At 34.5% G+C, this 20,483-nt stretch overlaps 4 protein-coding genes across 7 annotated transcripts in view; 1 reads left to right on the forward strand and 3 right to left on the reverse strand.

Moving 5' to 3' along the window:
* On the reverse strand, positions 1-552 carry LOC123675283. Its single transcript, XM_045610627.1, has one exon. It carries the CDS (start codon positions 550-552, stop codon positions 1-3), a length of 552 nt encoding a protein of 183 aa, XP_045466583.1.
* Positions 553-2,345: 1,793 nt separating this feature from the next.
* On the reverse strand, positions 2,346-2,906 carry LOC123675284 (craniofacial development protein 2-like). The gene has a single exon (XM_045610628.1). The coding sequence runs from the start codon at positions 2,904-2,906 to the stop codon at positions 2,346-2,348; it is 561 nt and encodes a 186-aa protein (XP_045466584.1).
* Positions 2,907-6,017: 3,111 nt separating this feature from the next.
* On the reverse strand, positions 6,018-7,071 carry LOC123675526 (dnaJ homolog subfamily C member 7 homolog). The gene is made up of 4 exons (XM_045610891.1): positions 6,712-7,071; positions 6,515-6,663; positions 6,195-6,438; positions 6,018-6,137 (listed from the first exon to the last, which is right to left on the reverse strand). The coding sequence occupies exons 1-4, from the start codon at positions 6,989-6,991 to the stop codon at positions 6,109-6,111; spliced, it is 702 nt and encodes a 233-aa protein (XP_045466847.1). The 5' UTR covers positions 6,992-7,071; the 3' UTR covers positions 6,018-6,108.
* A 12,625-nt stretch (positions 7,072-19,696) lies between these two features.
* Positions 19,697-20,483, forward strand: part of LOC123676230 — a 34,841-nt gene continuing 34,054 nt past the window's right edge. For 3 of the 4 annotated variants that reach the window (XM_045612005.1, XM_045612006.1, XM_045612008.1), the window contains exons 1-2: positions 19,697-20,327; positions 20,409-20,435. In XM_045612005.1, the coding sequence (XP_045467961.1) occupies positions 19,960-20,327; positions 20,409-20,435 (395 nt within the window). In that variant the 5' untranslated portion in view covers positions 19,697-19,959. The remainder of the gene's footprint in view (positions 20,328-20,408; positions 20,436-20,483) is intronic. The other variant, XM_045612007.1, reaches the window with a different exon arrangement.

Here is a 20,483-nt window from a genome sequence, read left to right on the forward strand (position 1 = left end):
CTAGCGCTTAGGGGGTCTGCCGATTGGTCTTCTGGTACCTGGGATTCCGTCTCGGGCTATCCTAGCAATTCTGCCTGCGTCCATTCTGCTGACGTGGTCGTTTCTTCCCCATTTAAATATGTCCCGAGTCTGGCATTCCTCTCGGATGGCTGTGTTCCTCTTCCTATCTCTCAGCGTGTACCCATCAGATATGGTTCTCAGTATCTTCATTTCAGTCGTTCTTAGGATGGACTTTGTTTTCTTGTTATGCGCTCGAGTTTCTATGCCGTACGTCATAATGGGTCGAACACAAGTTTTGTAGATCCTGGCTTTCGAATGTTTACTCATATGTTTATTGTTGAATATGACGTCGCGAAGTGCACCGGCAACCCTGCATGCTTTATCTGCCTGTTTACAAATCTCGTGTGTTCTATCTGGGTTCGAGGATATCTCCACGTCAAGATAACTGAACGACATAACTTGTTCTATAGGTTGGTCTGCAAAGAGAAGCTTGCATCGTTTTGGTCCTTTGCTTGTGACTATTGATTTTGTTTTTGTGATCGATATTTGCATGCTTTTAGGAAGAATTCAGCCAAGATCACCGCATCATCGGCGTAGCAAATGATCTTTATAGCCCCTGTGCTTAGTCTATATCCCATTCCAGAATTCTTGATGCCATATATTATTTGGTCCATTATGATATTGAAAAGTGAGGGGCTTAGTGAATATCCCTGCCCATACCCGAAGGAGTTCGAATTTCTTCAGTTAGATGTTGGTTTACAGATATATGTGTAGAGGTGTTAGTGTTGAGTTGTTTCACAATTTCTATTATAGGTGTTGGTAGCTGTTTATCCTTTAGAATTTTCATGACATCCTTGAGTCCTACTTTGTCGAAGGCCTTGGTGAGATCTATAAAGCAGAGGAAAGCGGGTTTTCCGTATTCTATCGACTTTTCCGTTATTTGCCTCAATATGAAGATGGAATCCGTTGTTGACCTGTTCCTCCTGAACCCCTGCTGTTCCTCTGATATATTCATGTATCTGTAGATCATAGATTTTGGTGAAGAGTTTCATCACCGAACTGAGCAATGTTATAGGTACCTCTATAATTTTCTGGAACTCTTTTGTCGCCCTTTTTGAATATGGGAACGGTGATGCTTTTCTTCTAGTTACTTGGTATCTTTCCAGTCGTTCCATAAGACAGACTTCGCCATACTTTATGAGTTTGTACGGAAATCCATCAATTCCCTCGAAAATATAAATTTCGAACGGAAATCCTATTAACGGAAGAATTCGGTGTACAAACTTAGAATGATCAAAACCACACCCCTAAGGGATCTGTAGAAAGGTTTTGCTTACGGTCGAATCGAAAACGTCCTGAATCGGAATTTCAGGGCGAAGAATTCAATTGAGTTCAGACCAGTCTCAAAGAATCTACATCTACAACATATGTGCAGCTCTTGCACCGAATTACCTCCGAGAAGAGCGAAGATTCCAACATCTGTTCCCAAGACCGGCGAAAAAGTACCTGCGACCGAGCCGCAACGAACCAAGTGATCATTTGATGATATTTTGTCTTATCGATTTTAATGCCCGCCACTCACGAAGCGTTTTTTCGAGCGTTTGGTAGCAAGCGTTCAAGAGATTCCAGTCGGGCAGCTCGGGATACGGCCGCACGACTGTAAATCAGAGAATGAACTTGACTGCCCGACTGGAATCTCTTGAACGCTTGCTACTAAACGCTCGAAAAAACGCTTCGTGAGTGGCGGGCATTAAAATCGATAAGATAAAATATCATCTTCTTCATACATTCTTAGTGGGTTGAAATGAATTGAATAAGTGTTTATCCTTTTCTGTTATTTTCCTTATTTGTTCTTGGCCGTGAACTACTTGTTCGTCACAATATAAGGACCACAACCCACAAGTACATTTGGAATATCATACAATCCGGGAGCTTTTCTATTTTTTAATTTTCTCGCTACTTCAGCAGTCATTTCAGCAGTTACTTTCACTTTGTCATGGTTTCCTTCGTCGTCTACAGGTGGGGTGTCCTAATCAGAATTGTATAGGTTTCTGATGTAATTCTTCAAGGTATTTTCGTCAATTTTTTGTGTTTGTACATATTCGTTCAAGTCTAACCTTCTCCTCTTTAGCATTCTCCAGATTTCCTTCTGCGCGCCGTATAAGTCATGTTCCATTTCTGAAGAGAATCTCTCCCAGTATTCCCACTTGATGTTTCTAATTTCTCTGTTCACTCTGTTTCTTATTTGAATATAGTGTTGTCGTTCCTCTGGTGTTCTATTACTTATGTATCGTAGATATGCGTTTCGTTTTGCTAGTTTCTTGATTTCGGGTGAAAACCATTGTTTAGTTTGATTGTTTGTTTGTATTGACTGTTCTCCTCCCGATGGTTTCATTGGCTGCAGTCAGAACGTTCAACTGTATTTTATTCCACGAGTTTTCGACGTCGTCCTCTTCCAGGATGGAGTTGCTTTCAATTTTTTTATATAATCGAGTTTGGTAGAGTTCCCTGGTTGACGGGTCGTTAAGAGATTCTATGTTCCATTTTTCTTTTTCGGGGCTTAAAGAGAGTTTCTTCTTTTGTATGTAAATACGCAGCTTGCAGAGGGCCAAGAAATGATCAGAGCCTATGTTGGCTGATGTTAAACTTCTCACATCCAATATCTGGGTTGCATGTATGGCTCGGTTCGATAGAATATAATCTATTGTTGAGCTCTGTCCCCGCGAGTTCTGCCACGTGATCTTATGTTGTGATTTATGCCTAAAGAATGTGTTATTTATTCTGATATTGTGACGATCACAAAGGTCTACCAGAGCCTTTCTGTTCTCGTTGAGATGTTCATCGTTAAAGTGGTGTTTCACTCCTTGGACCACATTGTTTCCGATTCTGGCGTTCCGGTCCCCCATTATTAAAATTCGTTCATTCTGTGGTATCATGGATATTTCGTCTTCTAGAGTTTCATAGAATTGAGCTGTTTCTTCTTTGGGCTTACTAATGTCCGGGGCATACACGCTGAAAAGATGCAGCCTACCAGTCTCAGTATTCAGTGCTACCTCTAACAGTCTTTCGTTAATGTAGTGTATATTCTCAATAGACTGCTTGTATCTATCAGATAGCAGTATTCCTACTGCAGCAGTTGCCCCTGATCCCTGTGAGACACCACTGTACACGAAAACGTAACTACGAACTTGAATGCTGCCTTAACCTTTGCGTTTGGTCTCAGAATCTCTGTATTTTTTCTGTTCCAAGACATTATATTCCAGGTGGCTGCTCTTATTAACTTTTTCCTCCATCGTTGTTTTCTTTGTGGTGTCTTTGTATTTGAAATCGTTGTCCTGTTTCTCGCATGGGTCATTACCGTGTTATCAGTCCAGTTCCGAGACTTATCGCTGGTGTTTTGAGCTATAGATTCTTTTTACGTCAGTTAGGTATCTAGCCTTACGCGGGTACTGCGGGGATTACATTCCCCAAATTGTTAATATCCAATTTTTGGTAGTAAAACATAGGAAGAATTTCAATTGATATAGAAGATAAGATGTTTTCCTCCAAAGAATAAATCATAATGATCTATTATTTGTAAATATGTGAGTAGAGTACGGCGTAGATCTTTTTTTTATGGGAAGAGGTAATCGAAAAAAAAAATGTTTGACGGCAACGTTTATTCATATCTGTAACGTGAGAAAAAAAGGTTTCATAACGAAGTTCGATCCAAAAATTAATTGAAATAATAGCATTTTTTTGATTGCCGATTCGACTGTTCTTACCTTATACAGGATGTTCCTAAATTGGAGGTACGAAGAAAAATGAGAGACTTCTTGAATAATTTAAAGAATAAAATGTCCTATACATGGGCCCGCAAACGCTTCGTTTTTGAGATACAGGGTGTTTTTTGAGTTACAGGGTTTACTTTTTTGTCATGCTTATAACAGTTTAATGAATCTTTTCGACAAATTGGGTATATAAGTAGGTACCAACACTTTTAATTAATTTTATTTATCATAGCTTTCTGAATCGTATAATAATTTGAATTTTTCTGAGGGATTACCTACTGGAGATTTGTTTGACAAGAACAATTATCTAAACTACCAGTAGTTACCAGATCAGATACCACCCTGTAGATTTGTATTCAAAATTAGCGTATCACATGATGAAAACTTTAAATTGGAATATCTATGCCAAATTTAAGTTGAATATCTTGTGGAGGTAAGGTGCTATGAGAAAAAACTTGAAATTTAACATACGAATCTCGAAATCAAATCGTTTGCGGACCCATGTTATAGGACCTTAAAATGATCCGAGGAATCTGTCGTTTTCGTTTGTACCTCCAATTCAGGAACACCCTGTATAGTAAATTCAAAACTGATGTCTTCACAAATAAATTGCAATTTGAATGAAACACATTGAATTGTAAAACACAACACAGACAATTTTTCGATGCGCATAATTTGGGTTCAGTTCAGTTCTTTGATAACTGCAGTAATACCTAAAATTTTGTGATGGAAATTATACCAAAAACCGATAACAACGGTAAGTGTATACTGATGACGAATACAAAAATCACAGATGGCAAAACAAGGGGGGACGCCGACAAAGCGGGTGGATAGAGGAAAATAATAAACCTCGGACATAGACGTGCTGGTAGTGCAATAAATGTAAACATCTTGATAGCTATAATCAACTCATTAGCCGTGAAAGGGTTGGATTTTTTGCTGCCGTTCGTTCTGAGTCTTTGAGAGAATTCTAAAATTTAATATTTTGAGAAGCTGTGGGGGGGGGGTTAATTACCCCCTGTACCCCCCATTGCTACGCCCTTGGTGACATTGCTATCAATTTCTAAAAGCTTCTAAGAAAAATGAAAAGAAAAACCTAATAATAAATTATGTTAATTATTCCAAACTTTCCATTTATCTTCCAAGAAGTAGGTAATTTGGTCTGATTTAATGCCGAATCGGAATGTAATCATTTAGAAATTTGTTGACATCATCATCATTCTATAGAAAAATCGATTCTGGTGACATTTCCTACCGTTCAGAGAAATAGTCACGTATTTGACAATAATATTATTGGCACGGATTTGGGACCAAGGGCGTAGAAATGAGGGGGTAATGGGGGCAATTATTCCCCCCTCCAAGATTTTCCAAATATAAAGTTTTAGAAAACTCGCAAAGACGAAGAACGAAAATTTCTCCATAAAATGAACCAATAAAAAACATTTTACTTTCCTTTGAAATCGACAAGTCAGAAAAAAATTTCACCCTTTTTTTTTACGGTTTATGAGTTTATTATTGGTTTCAAGATGAGTATTTTTATTACACTCCTAGCTCGTATTCGAGGTTTATTATTTTCCTTTATCTATCCGCTTTCTCGGCATCACTCCTTATTTGCCATCTGTGATTTTTGCATTCATCATCGGTATAAACTTACCCGTTGTTTTCGATTGTGCACGCTGTGTTCGGTATCATAGAACACAGAAACTGAAAAACAACGATGGTATGATGGTTTCTAGCTTTTTAATCGAACAAACAAAAACAATGCGGGACATCAGTTCATTCAGGCACAGTTGTAGAAAAAAAATTTTTCCTTATGATGAGGTCCTTACAAAATTTTGTACCACTTTTTTGCAACTGATTTCTAAATTTTAGATCTGTGGATGGGTATTTTTCAATTATTGAGAAAAATTCATATGGGTTGAACTCCCAAACTTTACTGAGATATTCGGACCCTGAACCTGCCCTAATAATTTCAAGTCTCAAGCACATTCTGCTTTTTGCCGTCATGATAACTCCCATTCGGGAGTTATCATGACTGCAAATTCTTCATCCAACCCAATCGGTTGAGATAACTCTTTGCTAAAAATTCGAAAAATCACTGACACAACTGGGCGAAAAAATAGCCCTCTGTTCCCCAGGAACAAGCATAAAATAAAACAGCTTGAAAAATTACTGATGAAATTTTTTATGATAAAATGATAAAAACAATAGGTAATAAATACTTAGTTTAGAGCATCCTTTTTTGTTTGTGAATTGAATGAAGAATAATAATAAAGTATGCTTCATGTCAAAATTTATAGGTATTCGCTTAATTATTTCGTACACAGAACGAAATCTCTCATTGTTCATTGATATCTTGTAAATAACCTGAAAGCGAAAAATGAAATAATTTCTTGATGATGGTATAAATGTATATACGCCTACCGTCAATAAAATCTACTTTTTTGGGATGTCTCTCTTTTGCTTCTTGTAATACTCTATCCATGTCAGTCTTATTGTTGGTTAAAAAGAATATTTTAGCTTTCAGTAAATATCCTTTCAACGAATTCTCATTTAAATACAGTGCTCTATCAATGTCTGAAAGAGCTTTTTCATATAGTTTCAGTTTTATGTAGGTGAAACCTCTGTTTAGAAATAAGTTGTGATTATCCTTCACCAGGTCTAAAGCCTGAAATGAGTTATTATGAACTTGAGGGTGAAAACAATTAATAAACAATAAATGTGCGCATGTTTCAATATCTTGCCTTGTTGTAACAAGAGAGGGCCTTCACAAAATCTTCTCTATTAAAAGCTAGGGTAGCCTGTTTCTTCAAAGTTTCCATTTTTTCTTGCCTTATCTTTCTATCTTGGTATCTTCTATCAGCATCCTTTTCTACTTCTTTCATGAATACTCCTGGAAATTTCATGACAACTTTAAATATTCAAACTCTTTTCAACTAACCTTGTGACATTGTTGATTGATCATTTGAAGACATTTCTTCGAATGCTTTTTTGTTGATAAGAGTTCTATCACATTTCACTTTCAATTTTAAGTTGTCCACGTCAATAATTTCCTCTTTTTCCTCGTTTTCACCAAGGTATTTCTTAGCTTCTGCGTTACCAATTGCTTGTTCATTTTCATCTGTCGAGGCCAGCTTCTGGACTATTTTTTGGACTTCAGTGACTTTCATCATAAAATTGTTGAATTCCTCATCGTGCACTTCTATATCTTTCAAAGACATCGTGGACGTATTCCAGTAAAATGTCAGATTTGTGTTTATTGACTTAATAGTTTCTGTAGCTTAGCAACGTTTAGGAATATCTGGTAAGTATGAAAATATGTTATGGTTACCAAGTCGAAGCAACCTTTCTTGCTTGCGACCGAATGAGAATGATATACAGAACTGTAAGCACGTTTTACTGATGAAAAACAATTTTTTTGGATGAGTAATAGTCCGGGAGCCAGTAACAGATATACAGGGTGTTTCCTAAACATGCGGCAAAAATTCAGGGGGTTGTTCCTTGGACTATTCTAAGAATATTTTGTCGTTTGATGATTTTTGAAAAACCTATTTGTTTCGAAGATATAGGGGAAACAAAATTTCAGATAATAACATTTTATTATGAAAAATTACATGAAAATTCAACTCAACCTACAAAAACTGTTGAAAATGACCACCTCTAGCCAGCATACAAGCATCCAATCTTCTCCTCATTGACTGCCGAACCCTTTCAAAAACACCAGGATCATTTCTTATTAAGTTACACCCAGCAATGATCCGATTTCGCAAGTCTTCCACATTTTCTACTGGAGTGGTATAAACTTTTAGTCAAAAAACTGGCCGTTTTTAGTAATTGGAATGTTGTTAAACAAATTTAAAAATAAATTGTACCTACTTAGTAAACACAGTGCGGTACGCATTTTTATTTAAACTATTATTAATTTTAAAAATATGAAAAATGTTGTTCGCCCTGTATCTTCGAAACAAAGAGGTTTTTCAAAAATCATCCAAGGACAAAACATGCTTAAAATAGTCCAAGGAACAACCCCCTGAATTTTTGCCGCATGTTTAGGAAACACCCTGTACATGACCAAGTTCCTCTAAAACGGTAATTAGTAGAATCCATCAGGTAATAGTAATAAAAAGCCTCGTGAACGTCAGCTGCGACTCTGCTGGGGGGAGAGCGGCGGCAGCCCCCCAAACACGAAGAAAAAAAATACATTCAGTCATTTCCTCCCGGACTGAAAATTTGTCAAATTGTAGCTAACCCAATACCTAGACGAAAAAATACAATCAGCTGGCTATAGCATGGTGGATTATACGTCAGCGGTGCCTCAAACATGAAAAAAAAAATTTTTCAATGGCAGCTCTGACAGCGACTCTGATAATGAACCTCCCCCAAGACTTCCTAAAATATAAAATTTCAGAATTAGTTTATGAGCATGATGACATTTTTTTTTGTTAAACTTCCCCAGAAAAAAATATCTACCTCCTTGTTGGGGTTTATTCTGATTCCAGTACCCTTACTACGTAGCCTTTGAGCTGTTTGCTCTACGATAAGAATGTGCGCTTCAAGGTTTGTCTTTAGGAAATACGCGTAAACATTTAAATATTTATGTTGTAGTCTAGAGTTGAGAATTTACAATTTTACGTTTGAAGATCGGCACATTTGTGAAACTAATTGTGTTCGGCGAAGTTTTATTTATTACAATTGTAAAACAGGTATACGACATCTAATACCAAAACATGTGCTTAATTTAATATGGACCCTATCGAGATCCCCAAAGAAAGCTTGGAATTTATTCATATGGGTGGTGACCTGACTTGAGACCCGTCTAGACATGTAAAATAGCTGTTTATAGAAATTTCAGATCACAGGGTCATGACTAGTTGGGATCAAATTGGTTAGAATTAATTACAGGAACTTGGAAAAAATGAGAGATTGATTAGTTTTATCAGTTTTGTAAGATACAATATGCTCGAAATTCTCTTCCGATAAATGCTATTTTCTCATTTTTATAATAGAAATTTTACACCTTTGCAGCTGGTGAATGATACTTTAAACTCGGATCTAAACTCCGTGACATAACAATTCTAAAAATTAAATCTCAAAATAAATCGAAGACTATTAGAATTTAAAAATAAAAATTAATTTCCTATTAGCCGACAAAGAAAAGCTTACATTGTGCTGAAACATCAAGAGTTATTCTTGAATGGAGAACTGGTTGCTAAACTTTATTAATTCACCTAACTTTATGAATGAATATTAAAGCATGAAAATAAAACCAAAAAACTCAATTTCTTGAAGGCTATATCGTGCGTCCGTAAAGTAGATATACCTCATTTAAAATTTTATCTGTTGCATTGTGGATGTTCAATTTATTATATTGACATTGCCCTTTGTGTATGGTGTATGTTTTTTGATTAAGTCAAATTTTAAATCAGTGAAAGATCAAGTTCAGAAATTCTAATGGTAATAGTTGTCAGAAGTCTAATCTGCTAGAATTTCTAAAACTGAGTTTTTTATTTTTGATAAATCAGTAGGGATCTTCATGGATGAACTACTTTATTGTAGTCGATCAGTGTTGGAGTCTGCGTTTGAAGAACACAACCTACCTCACTAAAGCCATAGTATAAGGAAAGGATTCCTTATACTATGCTAAAGCTAAGGTTCCGGCCATCTAACTTTTTTTATATAACTCTATCACAAAGTTTGTCTTGAGGTTTTGTTGTTGACCTATGTGGTTCATAGGAGAGTATCTTCTTTTTTATTTGAAATAGAATTTTGCTCATTGTTCATTGTTCTTCCGTAGTTGGTCTTTCGTGATAGGTTGACATCAGAGGTTCTAACTCTAGATCTCTAGCACCTCTTACAATTTTATTTTCTGTCGCTTTTATCTTGATATGACTTTTGGCTAGGTAGCCCCATGCTGCGCATGCATATGTTAGTTGATAACTTTACAGTTAATCATTTACAGTTTGGGTTTTTTGGTTCACTTGACTCTTTTCTACCATAAGTGACTAAAGACTGCTCATTGCTGACGGTTTTACCCAACGCGTATTTTATATCGTTTTTCTTTGTGAGTCTATTATCTAGCGTTACACCTAGATACTTCACTTTCCTATTTTATCTCTTCTCCATCTATTTTTAGATTTGGTTGGCTCTCTTTGCTATTTATTTGATTTTTTTTAACGAATCATTCGTCTCTATATCTTCTAGTGCGTCGTCATATTTTCACCCTTAAAACCTTTAGAAGGCACTTCAAACCTGATTCCACCCGAAAATGTCGATTACGGGTTTTTTCTCTGGACTCTTCAGATGTATATATGTTGTAGAGCAGTGGTCCTAGAACTGACCCTTGGAGCACACGCTGCCTATTTTACAATTACTTAATAATAATAGTCTATTTGTAGATATTGCGCCATCTATTTTGACATAGAAGGACTCTTAGGTAATTTCTTATTATTCTGCAGATTTTGTTAGTATAGGCTGCCAGCATATTATAGGCTAGTTCTTCTGCCAGACTTGTTCGAAGGCTCTTTCAACTTTCAATTGCTCTAGTCCTGATATTTATTTTGACTTTCAGAGTAGATACTTCTAGTGTTATTTATGGGAGAGCATCATTTTCAGAGTTTTGTAATTTTGTGTAAATAAAGAAGACTTATTATTTCAAATATCCTCAACATATTACTTATGACGCAATATACATTTTTGATTTACAGGCTATCGATATTGATCCTAGAAATGTAAATCTTTCATAAAATTTCTAAGAAGTTTCTCAATTTCTACAGAAATTTAAATTTTTTTTTTTATGTTGGCAGACTAGGTACACATTGCTGCTGTTCAGGAAGATTTATCCGTTGTATCTTATTTTTCCTGTTAATGAGTACGAATGTTGAAGATATGGGAAATACAAAAATATTATTCATTTGTTCGCTTGCTTCATCTTTCGTTAACAAAAGTCTGATGCTATTCTGATATTTGGGGTAGCTCAACGCAATTGTTTTCCATCTGATAATTAGTTTATTCCATGCGAGGCATTCCGATAGACCAACAGACTGGAAATATCTGAGAAAATTACTGTCCAACTTCAAATAAACAGTTCGACTCAGGAAACGTTCAGACGGTCCTAGTGTACTTGAAGATATTATGCAAGTCTTCGGTTGTCACTTAACAAGATCAAATAATTTGTATCATGTCAAAAATAATAAATAAATCATAAAATCATGTTTTCCTACAACTGCTCTGAAAAGTAACGTATTCTTCATAGCTTACTCAATTTCAAAACTATGTATTGCTCATACTGTGGAGTGTGAGAAATATTATTTCTCACGGCACTTTGCCCACAGTATATGAGTTTCTATACTGTGCTTTGCCCACACTTCGCTTGGTAGACCAATAAATTGGGCTATTGAGTCGTTTCTATGGAAACGCAATAAATAAGCACATACTGATGTCAACGAAGGCCATTTTGATTTGAATCAAGTCCATTACTTGAATTATTGAAATTTGTGCAGTTGTAGGAAAAGTATAGTGTGCAACATGTGGAGAAAGTCCTGTTCTCGTTCGTGTGTTTGCCGCACTCGCCTTTCAGGCTCGTGCCACAAACTTCCACACTCGCGTGAAAAGTTGGACTTTCCCCCCTTGCTGCACTATATATGATACTTTTTTTAGGTTTTTATAAAAAATATTCACTCCCACCTCGGGGTAATAAAATAGATAGAGATGCCTTTTCCATCTCTTTTCTGAAGCCGAAATCTTAAGCTCGTTTTCATCTATCTCGAAATGTTACCACAGCAACCGCAAAGTTTCGACTATGAAGTCTAAAAACCTGGTATATGCACTGATTAGATTTTGTTTCGCCAATTTTGAGAGTCAACTCAACTGTAGGTAGCGCTATTAACGAATTATGACTAGAGTGACTTAATAAAACACAGTGGTGACAATTCGATCAAATTAGCCTAAAAATGGCGAACCATATAGCTTTACTATAGACTTTAGAATATAATTGTCTGAACTGAAGTGACACTTGTCAAAATTGAAATAATTGGACCCGATAGTATTCGTTTGTTTATAGAACAAATTTATTCAACTGAATACTTACATTTTGAATAAATCCCAAAATTCAGGTAAACGGAGAATGTAAACAAAAAGCCGGTTTACAATGCCGTAAAATGAACACTCGTCCGAAAAACAGATATTGAACATGTAGTTGTGATTACGGTTAATCATTTCACTGACCACTTCACAGAGCTGAAGTCTGCGATCGGGATCATCCTCTTTCAGTTCCTGAACCAATTGTATCTTATAAGGGTGGAATTTATGTTGTTTCATGATTCTCATGATTGTTGTGGATGAAATACATCGGACAATTTCCTAGTACACAAGGTCGGATCCATTGCATGACCGAAGCCAGGGACGTGGCGCCCTGCTTCGTCTCTTTCATGCACCCTCTTTTTGTTTCCGACTGAACCAGTAGCTTCAAATTTGGCAACCAGTTGCACACAAGCGGAAACATTTTTTCCAGGTCGTTCTTTAAATATAGCCGCTGTTGTTCGCGCATAGTCGTTATTAAAAAAAAAATTTTTATCGTATCCATCCTTTCTTCTATAGAATACACCATTTTAATTTACTACAAATTTACAATCCCTTTGATAAAGGGTTGTGCTCAACTCTTTAGGGGGTTGAGCACGGGAATGAAAAAAGCAGAAAAGTTGTTCCCCCCCGAATCAAAAATTGATTGTTCCGAGCGATTTTCTACATTTTCATTTCAAAGTCTGAAAATAGAGGTGTTAAGCTTTCGTTGGCTACCCTGTATAGATAGGTACACGTAATATCTCAACCAGATCGTATCTGTTGTCTCGGAAAAATTGTATATTTCTTCATCAATATTTTCCTAGAATTTTCTATGGTTTCCAATAATGTGATGAGTTGGAAATTGTTATTTTATATCTTCACTCAAAATTTTTTTCTGATTCTGATGGAATGATCAACTCGAAATGCATTAAGCCTGAAAATGTTATTTTTATGTTTATTTGCTTGCAAAGTTTTGATTTAATTGGTTTCGTGTAAGGAAATATAGGGTAATTTTTTTCGAGATTCTGCTTGGATTTTCACTGGTTTTGGGACGTGATTCACATACAATTAGGCATGCATGAAGCCTGAAATAACTATTTCACATCTGGATGTAACATTTTATTTCGATTGATAGTTTTGAAATTATTAGAAAACAAAATTTTGAACGACCATATTAACGGAACCCCTAGTCAGATTTTGCTTTCATTCAAAAGCTATTGAGTTTATGGAAGGTCGTACAGAACAGAATTCGATCACGAATCCGTTATCAATGGAGTCGAACTGTTCAAAACTTTATTCCTAAGGCATTAAATCATAATGCGATAATTTTTTCCTAATTCAAATTCATCAACGAAAACTTATTTCTGTATCTTAAATGGGAAACATTGATATTATTTGTGGGACTCATTTTATTCTTGTTTTCAGGATTTGATATAAGATTCAAAAATGGTAATCATATACAAGCCTCGTTGATGTAAGTATATGGACATAGTATAAATATCAACGAGGATATTTTGATTGAGTTAAATGGTTTCTATACTGTCAAGTGTTAGGGTGTTATTCTCGAGTGTTCAATCCGAGGAATTTATTAAAGGTATGTTTGGTTGAGTTTGTTATCTTAAACTTTACTATTTTTTTACATGAGAAATCGAACGATTTTTTAATTTTATAATGAAAATAATAAATGCATCGTTTCAAATGAAGAATAACTTACTGAACCGTAGAGTAGTCAACATAATGTTAATTTTTTTTTGAGTTTTTTGAATAGGACAAAGTAGATCGATAAAATATTCACACTTTCCACTCGTTCCATTTTTCCTCTCATATAAAATATTATGATTCGTGAAGAATATTCGAATTTCGTATTTAGTTTCGAAATTTTCAACTGACCAAAACTGAAAATTTTAGAAGAGATTAGAAGTATTTCCTTGTTGAATTTCAAAGAATGTCAATTGTAGCGTTTTCTGTTAGCCGTGAAAAATAATAATTTGAAATTGGAAAAGAATTATATGTAAAAAAAATGAAAACATTCATATCATCAGCAAATCCTGAAATTTAAAATGTTATAGGTATGCATTTTTGATAAATTATCGCGAAGAAAAACTTGATCTCTTCTGAATATTTCGTAAGTTATAAGATGGCTCAGAATTTGATTAACAATATTTCTTAGAACTCATCAGAAGAATTTGGATCATTTTAATTTTTTTATAATTATCATGTTTTACCGATTGAAACCCGTATTATTTGATATTAGGTGAAAATTGACATGGATGACATTGCAATAACAAATCATTACATTTTTTCTGATTGAAACAATATCGCCCTAATTACCGCATGACATAACACACCTATTTCTCAAGTTTCTCGAAAATATGAAACTTCATGTTCCACTATAAAAAGTTTTTTTTTTAATTAGGTGCGCAATAGAATTCCTTCTGTTTGTCAATAAATGGCTTCAGCTATAAGTGCTGGTAGATTTTGAATGTCATGAACCAAGCTTACACATATGTGTAAGCTTGGTTTACCATATGGTTTACTATATTGTTTACCATATGGTAAACGAATTGTTTTAACACACCAGTGATTTTGTTTTGGCGTCATATACTTTTGGTTGGTTATTTATTATATAGGCGACTTGTAAATTGTTATTGCAAGGAATATTGACAAACGCAGTGAAGTAAAACAACCTAATATTGTTTTTAAGAATCAAAGATGAAATATGAACTGGCAGCCAGCACATCGGGCCGAATTGCAGCCCCTCAAATAGAGGCGCCTGAAACGGTCACTTCACTGTTTTACCCCTAACGCAGGCCCTACCGAACTCAACCATTCAGCAACCTTACTCAGAATCTTTTCAAAGGTATTTTGCCTAGAAGCTGAAGAGTACACTTCTACTTTGGATAAGCCTTGAAAAACCTAAAATGCCTTGCGGACATAACGCCAAATATTCACCAAATGAGCAGCACCTTTATCAATAAGTGTAAACTTCCTATTTACATCATTCTTCGTCTTTGGCACGCTAATTACTATCACCGATCTTCGAGATCGGAAGAGAACAATTCGTTCGTCGTTCTCCAGGCGCCAAAGATTTCCATAATTAAGGCGACCTTCAAAATTAAGGATCTGACACTCCATGTATACTGAATGACAAAGAAACTGCAAAACCCAGAAGGAGCTGTTTACATTTTGAATTTTTTTTTGGTAAAACATAGATGGTATAGCAAGGTGTAAATGACTTAATTTGGAGACAAAATCGTGAAGGTTTTTTCATGTAGACAATTTTTGTTACTTAAATATTGTAGTCGTTTTTTGCAGGTTTTTTAAATTTTACAACAAACCAGCTGTTCGAGGAGATCCAAAGTCGATGTTTAGTTGTTGTTGAAATGCCTAGAGCACGTGTACGCGGTTTATCACCAGCTTAGTGAATTTGAAAGAGGTCGAAGACCAATATGCTTCTACTGGAGGCGGGGTTGTCATTTCGAGAAATGCAATCCGTACGAACAGAAACACAACTCCTGTTATGAGATGTTGTCAAGCGTGGTTTGATGATACCCAAAATCGAAAACGAGTAGGTAGCGGAAAAAATTGTGAACCCTTCCTTTTTTCTCCAAATTTCAATCATTTACTCATAGCTAAAATTTGAACAGCTCCTTCTGGGAGTTGCAGCTTATTTGTCAGTTAGTATATCTGAAAGAAGAAATGAACTGTTTTTTATTAGGAGTAAAGAATTTTGTTGAGCAGTTTTTGGGACAACATTTCTGATTTTTTTTTAGTAACGTATTCTTTATTCATTCTTCACAAACTTGCTTCCACTTCATCGAGCACCAGTTTTTTTCTTCAAATGTATCATTGACCTCAGCATCGATAATTTTGGCTGCTACGTTTGGTGGATATTTTTGCGATTATAGATAGAATAAATCGAAAATATCGAGAATCATACCAAACTTCAAAAAACCCTAGAAAAACTTTTCGTCAACACCGTTCGCTAAATATTTCCTTCCCAACTCCTGAAAATCTTCATATGCTTTAGTGTTAGTTAGTTAGGATATGTGCAAAAATTCAGGTGCTTTCGCTATTCATGACAAGATGCGAAAATTGAATCATCTAAGTAAAGGGAAACACCTCTACGCTCCTGAGTCAAAATAAAATAAGAGATATTCATTTTTATAAATCACCTATTTTAATGGGGTTTCATATAATTCTTTAATCAATAATCTACATTGTGCGTAGTAGTTCAATATTTTCAATTTGCAAATGAAGAAAAAAAATGATTTCGTTAACTTTTGTTTTCCGCAAAAGAATTGATAATATGGTATTCCTACGAAGCACTGCTGTATTTAAAAAAAAATCTCGTAAAGAAAATCCTAGGAAAAATTATTACAAAAGAGGTAAAACATTGTGAACCTTTTTAAAAAGACTCGTGAAATACTTTTTTCGACGAAAGTAAGAACTATTTGGATATTCCCTGGATATTCCTAACTCCAACTGATCATTCAATCGCACATTATTTTAGTCCCTCCTCCTCTTGGCAAATATTGACAGATCACGATGAAGACACGTGGTGGTATTCCCTCTTGACCAACTCTACCAATCCGATAAATTCAGAAATTTACAATCCCACTTTCAGAACAATATTGTTCCAACCAAAAAAAAATTTGGATTACAAAACGAGAAATATTAATACATTATCTACCTTGGTTGTCAACTTATCAACTCTCCAACCTCGGGAAATATAGTTAGTTATTACATATTTGTATTCCCCTAATCTACTAACACCTATCTATCTACATGATTTTTCATTTCATCATTGCAGGTCGTCAATTTTCCAATTTCAATTTTTTGATTATGAATTTTGAATTTCATGGATCTTATAATTGTGAGATAAACTTTGGATGGTGGACGGGCAGATTTTTATTCGATTTTTGGATTCTACACAATTCCATATTTCAATCCGAAAATTACGAATAGATTTATAAACAGATTTTTCAGATTTTCCTTGGATGATTCTGAGGATGCGTTATCTCCAATAATAAAAATTATATAGGTACACAAATATGGTTTTTTAAGTGTTGATAAAAAAAAAGATTTTCCCTTGCGGGTATGATTTCGACAGATTGTTCTGAAATAATTGTCTTTATGTGGGTGGAAACCGATCAACTTTTATCTACCTGTGAATTCTATTTGCTCCGCAAATTTAATTTAGCCATTCTTTTCTAATTTTTAAATAACTGCGTCTTTGATGAAATAGAAAACCATGTGACCCCATCGTAAGAATTCGGTACAATTGTAAATAATCGTAGTATGTTATAGACGGCATCAATTTTCCAAGTCGATAAATATATTGTTTTGACGAATTGAACAGGAAATTGAAAGATCTAATATCGACACATGATTCGTGTGTATTTTTCTTTTTGAATTAATTTCACGTTTTGAAATACGGCACTAAATGAAATCTGAATGAAATCCATATTTGGTTAATAGAGTTTTAGTTTATATAATAATTTGTTTGAGGAAAAATGGGGACAGCACCGATATGAAGACATGAGCTTTTGGGTGGTCGTTTATTTATGCGGCACTTGCGCTCTTGAAGACCACATAACTGTATATGTACAGGTATTTCCATGGGTGTAGTTGGCGTATGAATGGAGAAGCACTTAAAAGCTCCTTCCTTTAAGACTGCTTTCCTCATAATTTTTTTCAATATTTGGTTTTGAATTTTTTTTTCTGATCTGGCGACATAATATACATGAAATAATGCACGAATCTTGAAATTATTATACACGGAAAATCTTAAATCGATTGGATCTTTTAACACGGAAATATTGGGTAATTTTTGTTCGATATTTTTCTAGCATTTTCTCTGATTTCATAGGTCAATACAAAATTTTGCACGAAGTTTAAAACCAAAAAAGCAAATTTTCATCTCGATAGAATCTACCGTTTCAAAATCAAGAGGAAAACAAAATTCAAACGGTCATATTTATGGAACTCCTATTCCACTCTAGAAACATTCTTGGCTCAAAAAATTGAAAATTACTGAGATCGTAACGAAATGATCTGTTCAGAGAACGAGCGCTCAAAAGATGTAAGAAATCCAAAAATCGTGAGAATTGTGAATTTTTTTATAGGTCACAATTTCTAATTAGGCTTTTCATCAAGATGCTGTATTTCGTTCTTCATTCACTTTAGATGGAATGATTTGAAATAAAAAAGATTGTTAAATTGCTCCGAAGTAACTTTTAACCACGGATTCGCTACAGGTGTAGCGTGATATTTATTGATTCTTCCATACGAATTAATACATTCTGGTAGATAAATGAGAATAATTAAGCACAGTGCAGAATTCGCATAGTTTGCTTATTGAATTTTACATTCCACACGTTCTTAAACTTAAAATAGTTCTAGAAATTACGCGGAAGAATTTTTTTGTTGTATGGTTTCAAATTATTCCAATGAGTAACCGAAAAACAAAACACTGTAAACAAATATATGTTTATTAATTTCAATAATGAATGTTCGGGGGTTTTTCAGACATTCTGTTGGGTTTTAACATATTTTGTTCTGCTCAGAGAAAAGTTCAATGAGAGAAAATAAAAATCAACAAAAAAATGAAGTTTGTTCTCAAATTATTGAAACTCAAATTAAAAATTTCAACTCCAAATTTACAGGTATTATAAAAACCGATTAGAAGTATTATATTCTGTATTATCCTACCTATGCATCAGCAATTCTAAGTTTTATGATTTAAAACCAAACCAATGACTAACCGAAAAACGAACAATGCAGATAAATGTGTTTATTGGTTGCAATGATGAAAGTTGCTATGAGAAATTGTTTTGCTTAGTGAAAATTTTGATAGCAGCATGAAAAAATCAATGATGAAAATTTCTATGATAAATTCCTTTGAATTATAAGAACTTTTGTTTTGCTTAGTGAAAATTTTGATAGCAGCATAAAAAAATCAATGATGAAAATTTCTATGATAAATTCCTTTGGATTATAAGAAGAACTTTTGTTTTGCTTCGTGAAAATTTTGATAGCAGCATGAAAAATCAACAAAATATGAAGATTTACTATTTCCAAATCAATCGAACTTTGTATAAATATGTCAGATGTCTGTACACTCGTCTGTACATCAGCCCATCCATAGCCAACGTCATTTTTCAATTCAGTAATTATTTTACTTCAGATTTGACCCTTTTTTTTCTATTTTACAAAAAGGTGTGAAAATGGGTTAGCAATTTTCTTTCGAATGATTACGAAAAAAAATATATATGGAGATAAGTTGATGTTTGTATTTGATCCTTTTGTTTCACTGATCTTGGAGGAGAGAAATATAATTTTGAAATATTTATAGTAATGAGACTATTAAAGGATGTGAAATAACATTCGAAATTTATGTTGGGATGCTAGGACCCAGTTAAAAATTTGTTATGCTTGAGTTCTACTCCTAACAGGTTTAAAGTTAAGAAATTTTGACCGAATCAACCAAATCAGTTGATAATTGATCTTCATTTCCAAGTTTCATCTCAATAAACAAATTTTGAAGAAAAGGGGATATAAATCCGAAATTTGTTCAAAAAATTTAAAAATCAAAATCGAAGAATGCGCAATTCAATATTGTTGGTTTTAAAACAAAAGTTCTTCTTATAATCATTTTGTGTGAATGACGGAAAATAAAAGAATAATAAAAAGACGTGATCGTAAATAAGGAAGCCAACAATTTTTTTTTGTCAAAATTGTACCAATTCTCCTTCAATAATACTGGATTGGGGATTTCTCAACTACTCGGTCTCTATCTTCAACAACTCCACCATCAAATTCATACCTTACTATATATATTGTAGATGACGTTCTAAGCCAAGCTCACTCTATTCAAGACAAAACAACTTCATCCACAGAATTTGAACAACGCGCTACATTCAATTTGTCCAATCCGACAATCAACGTAATCGCAATTTAGTTCGTTCTAAATCACCAAAAATTATCGCTGCCCACAAAATAATTTTGAACCCTCATTATTTCCTTCATTTCAGAATATTGTTGGGGTTTCCTACGGACGATCTATCAACTAGAAAAAAAAAACCACCGCTAAAAGTGCATAATTCTTGTGAACACGAAAAAAATCGAAATGTTGATCCTGAAAGAATCAGTCGTGATAGTTTTGACTTTAATCAGTGTTTTCCTTAAATTTTCTGAATGTGCGTCTGTGAAAACACGCGAGTTTACCACAAGGGAGGTAGAAGACATCATCCTCAAATACCTTGACACCATGTACTATAATACTACGAAGAATCCACTCTTGAAGGACCAACCTTTAAGCATCAGGAAAAAAAACGGTGGATTCGAGATAAACTTGAAGAAAACCGCCGATCTATACGATACTATGCAGGGCGATCAGCCTGTAGATGGGGAAAATAACGTGGAAAACGAACAAAAACCATTGAATTCCACTGGCAATACAACGGACATAAATGTTCTTCAGGCATCGAGAAATAGGTAAGCTTAAAGTTTTCATATATTCCGAATATTATAATGACGACAGTTCACTAATTAGAAATTTATTTTTCATTATTCAAGATTTCCTGTTATTGACGGGGAGGAAAGGTAACAATGTGCTTGTTGAGTTGTTGCTTTTATAACGAATTAATATAC

This window comes from Harmonia axyridis, chromosome 3 (genome assembly GCF_914767665.1).
Source record: "Harmonia axyridis chromosome 3, icHarAxyr1.1, whole genome shotgun sequence".
Taxonomy (NCBI): Eukaryota; Metazoa; Arthropoda; class Insecta; order Coleoptera; family Coccinellidae; genus Harmonia; species Harmonia axyridis.

Excerpts from the sequence above, each read along its gene's own strand:
- LOC123675283 (XM_045610627.1), bottom strand. The coding sequence starts at position 552 with ATGCAAATATCGATCACAAAAACAAAATCAATAGTCACAAGCAAAGGA.
- LOC123675284 (XM_045610628.1), bottom strand. The coding sequence starts at position 2,906 with ATGGGGGACCGGAACGCCAGAATCGGAAACAATGTGGTCCAAGGAGTG.
- LOC123675526 (XM_045610891.1), bottom strand. The coding sequence starts at position 6,991 with ATGTCTTTGAAAGATATAGAAGTGCACGATGAGGAATTCAACAATTTT. Across the intron at positions 6,664-6,711 it reads TCAATCAACAATGTCACAAG|GAGTATTCATGAAAGAAGTA; the intron begins GTTAGTTGAAAA and ends TGAAATTTCCAG. Across the intron at positions 6,439-6,514 it reads CCCTCTCTTGTTACAACAAG|GCTTTAGACCTGGTGAAGGA; the intron begins GCAAGATATTGA and ends AACTCATTTCAG.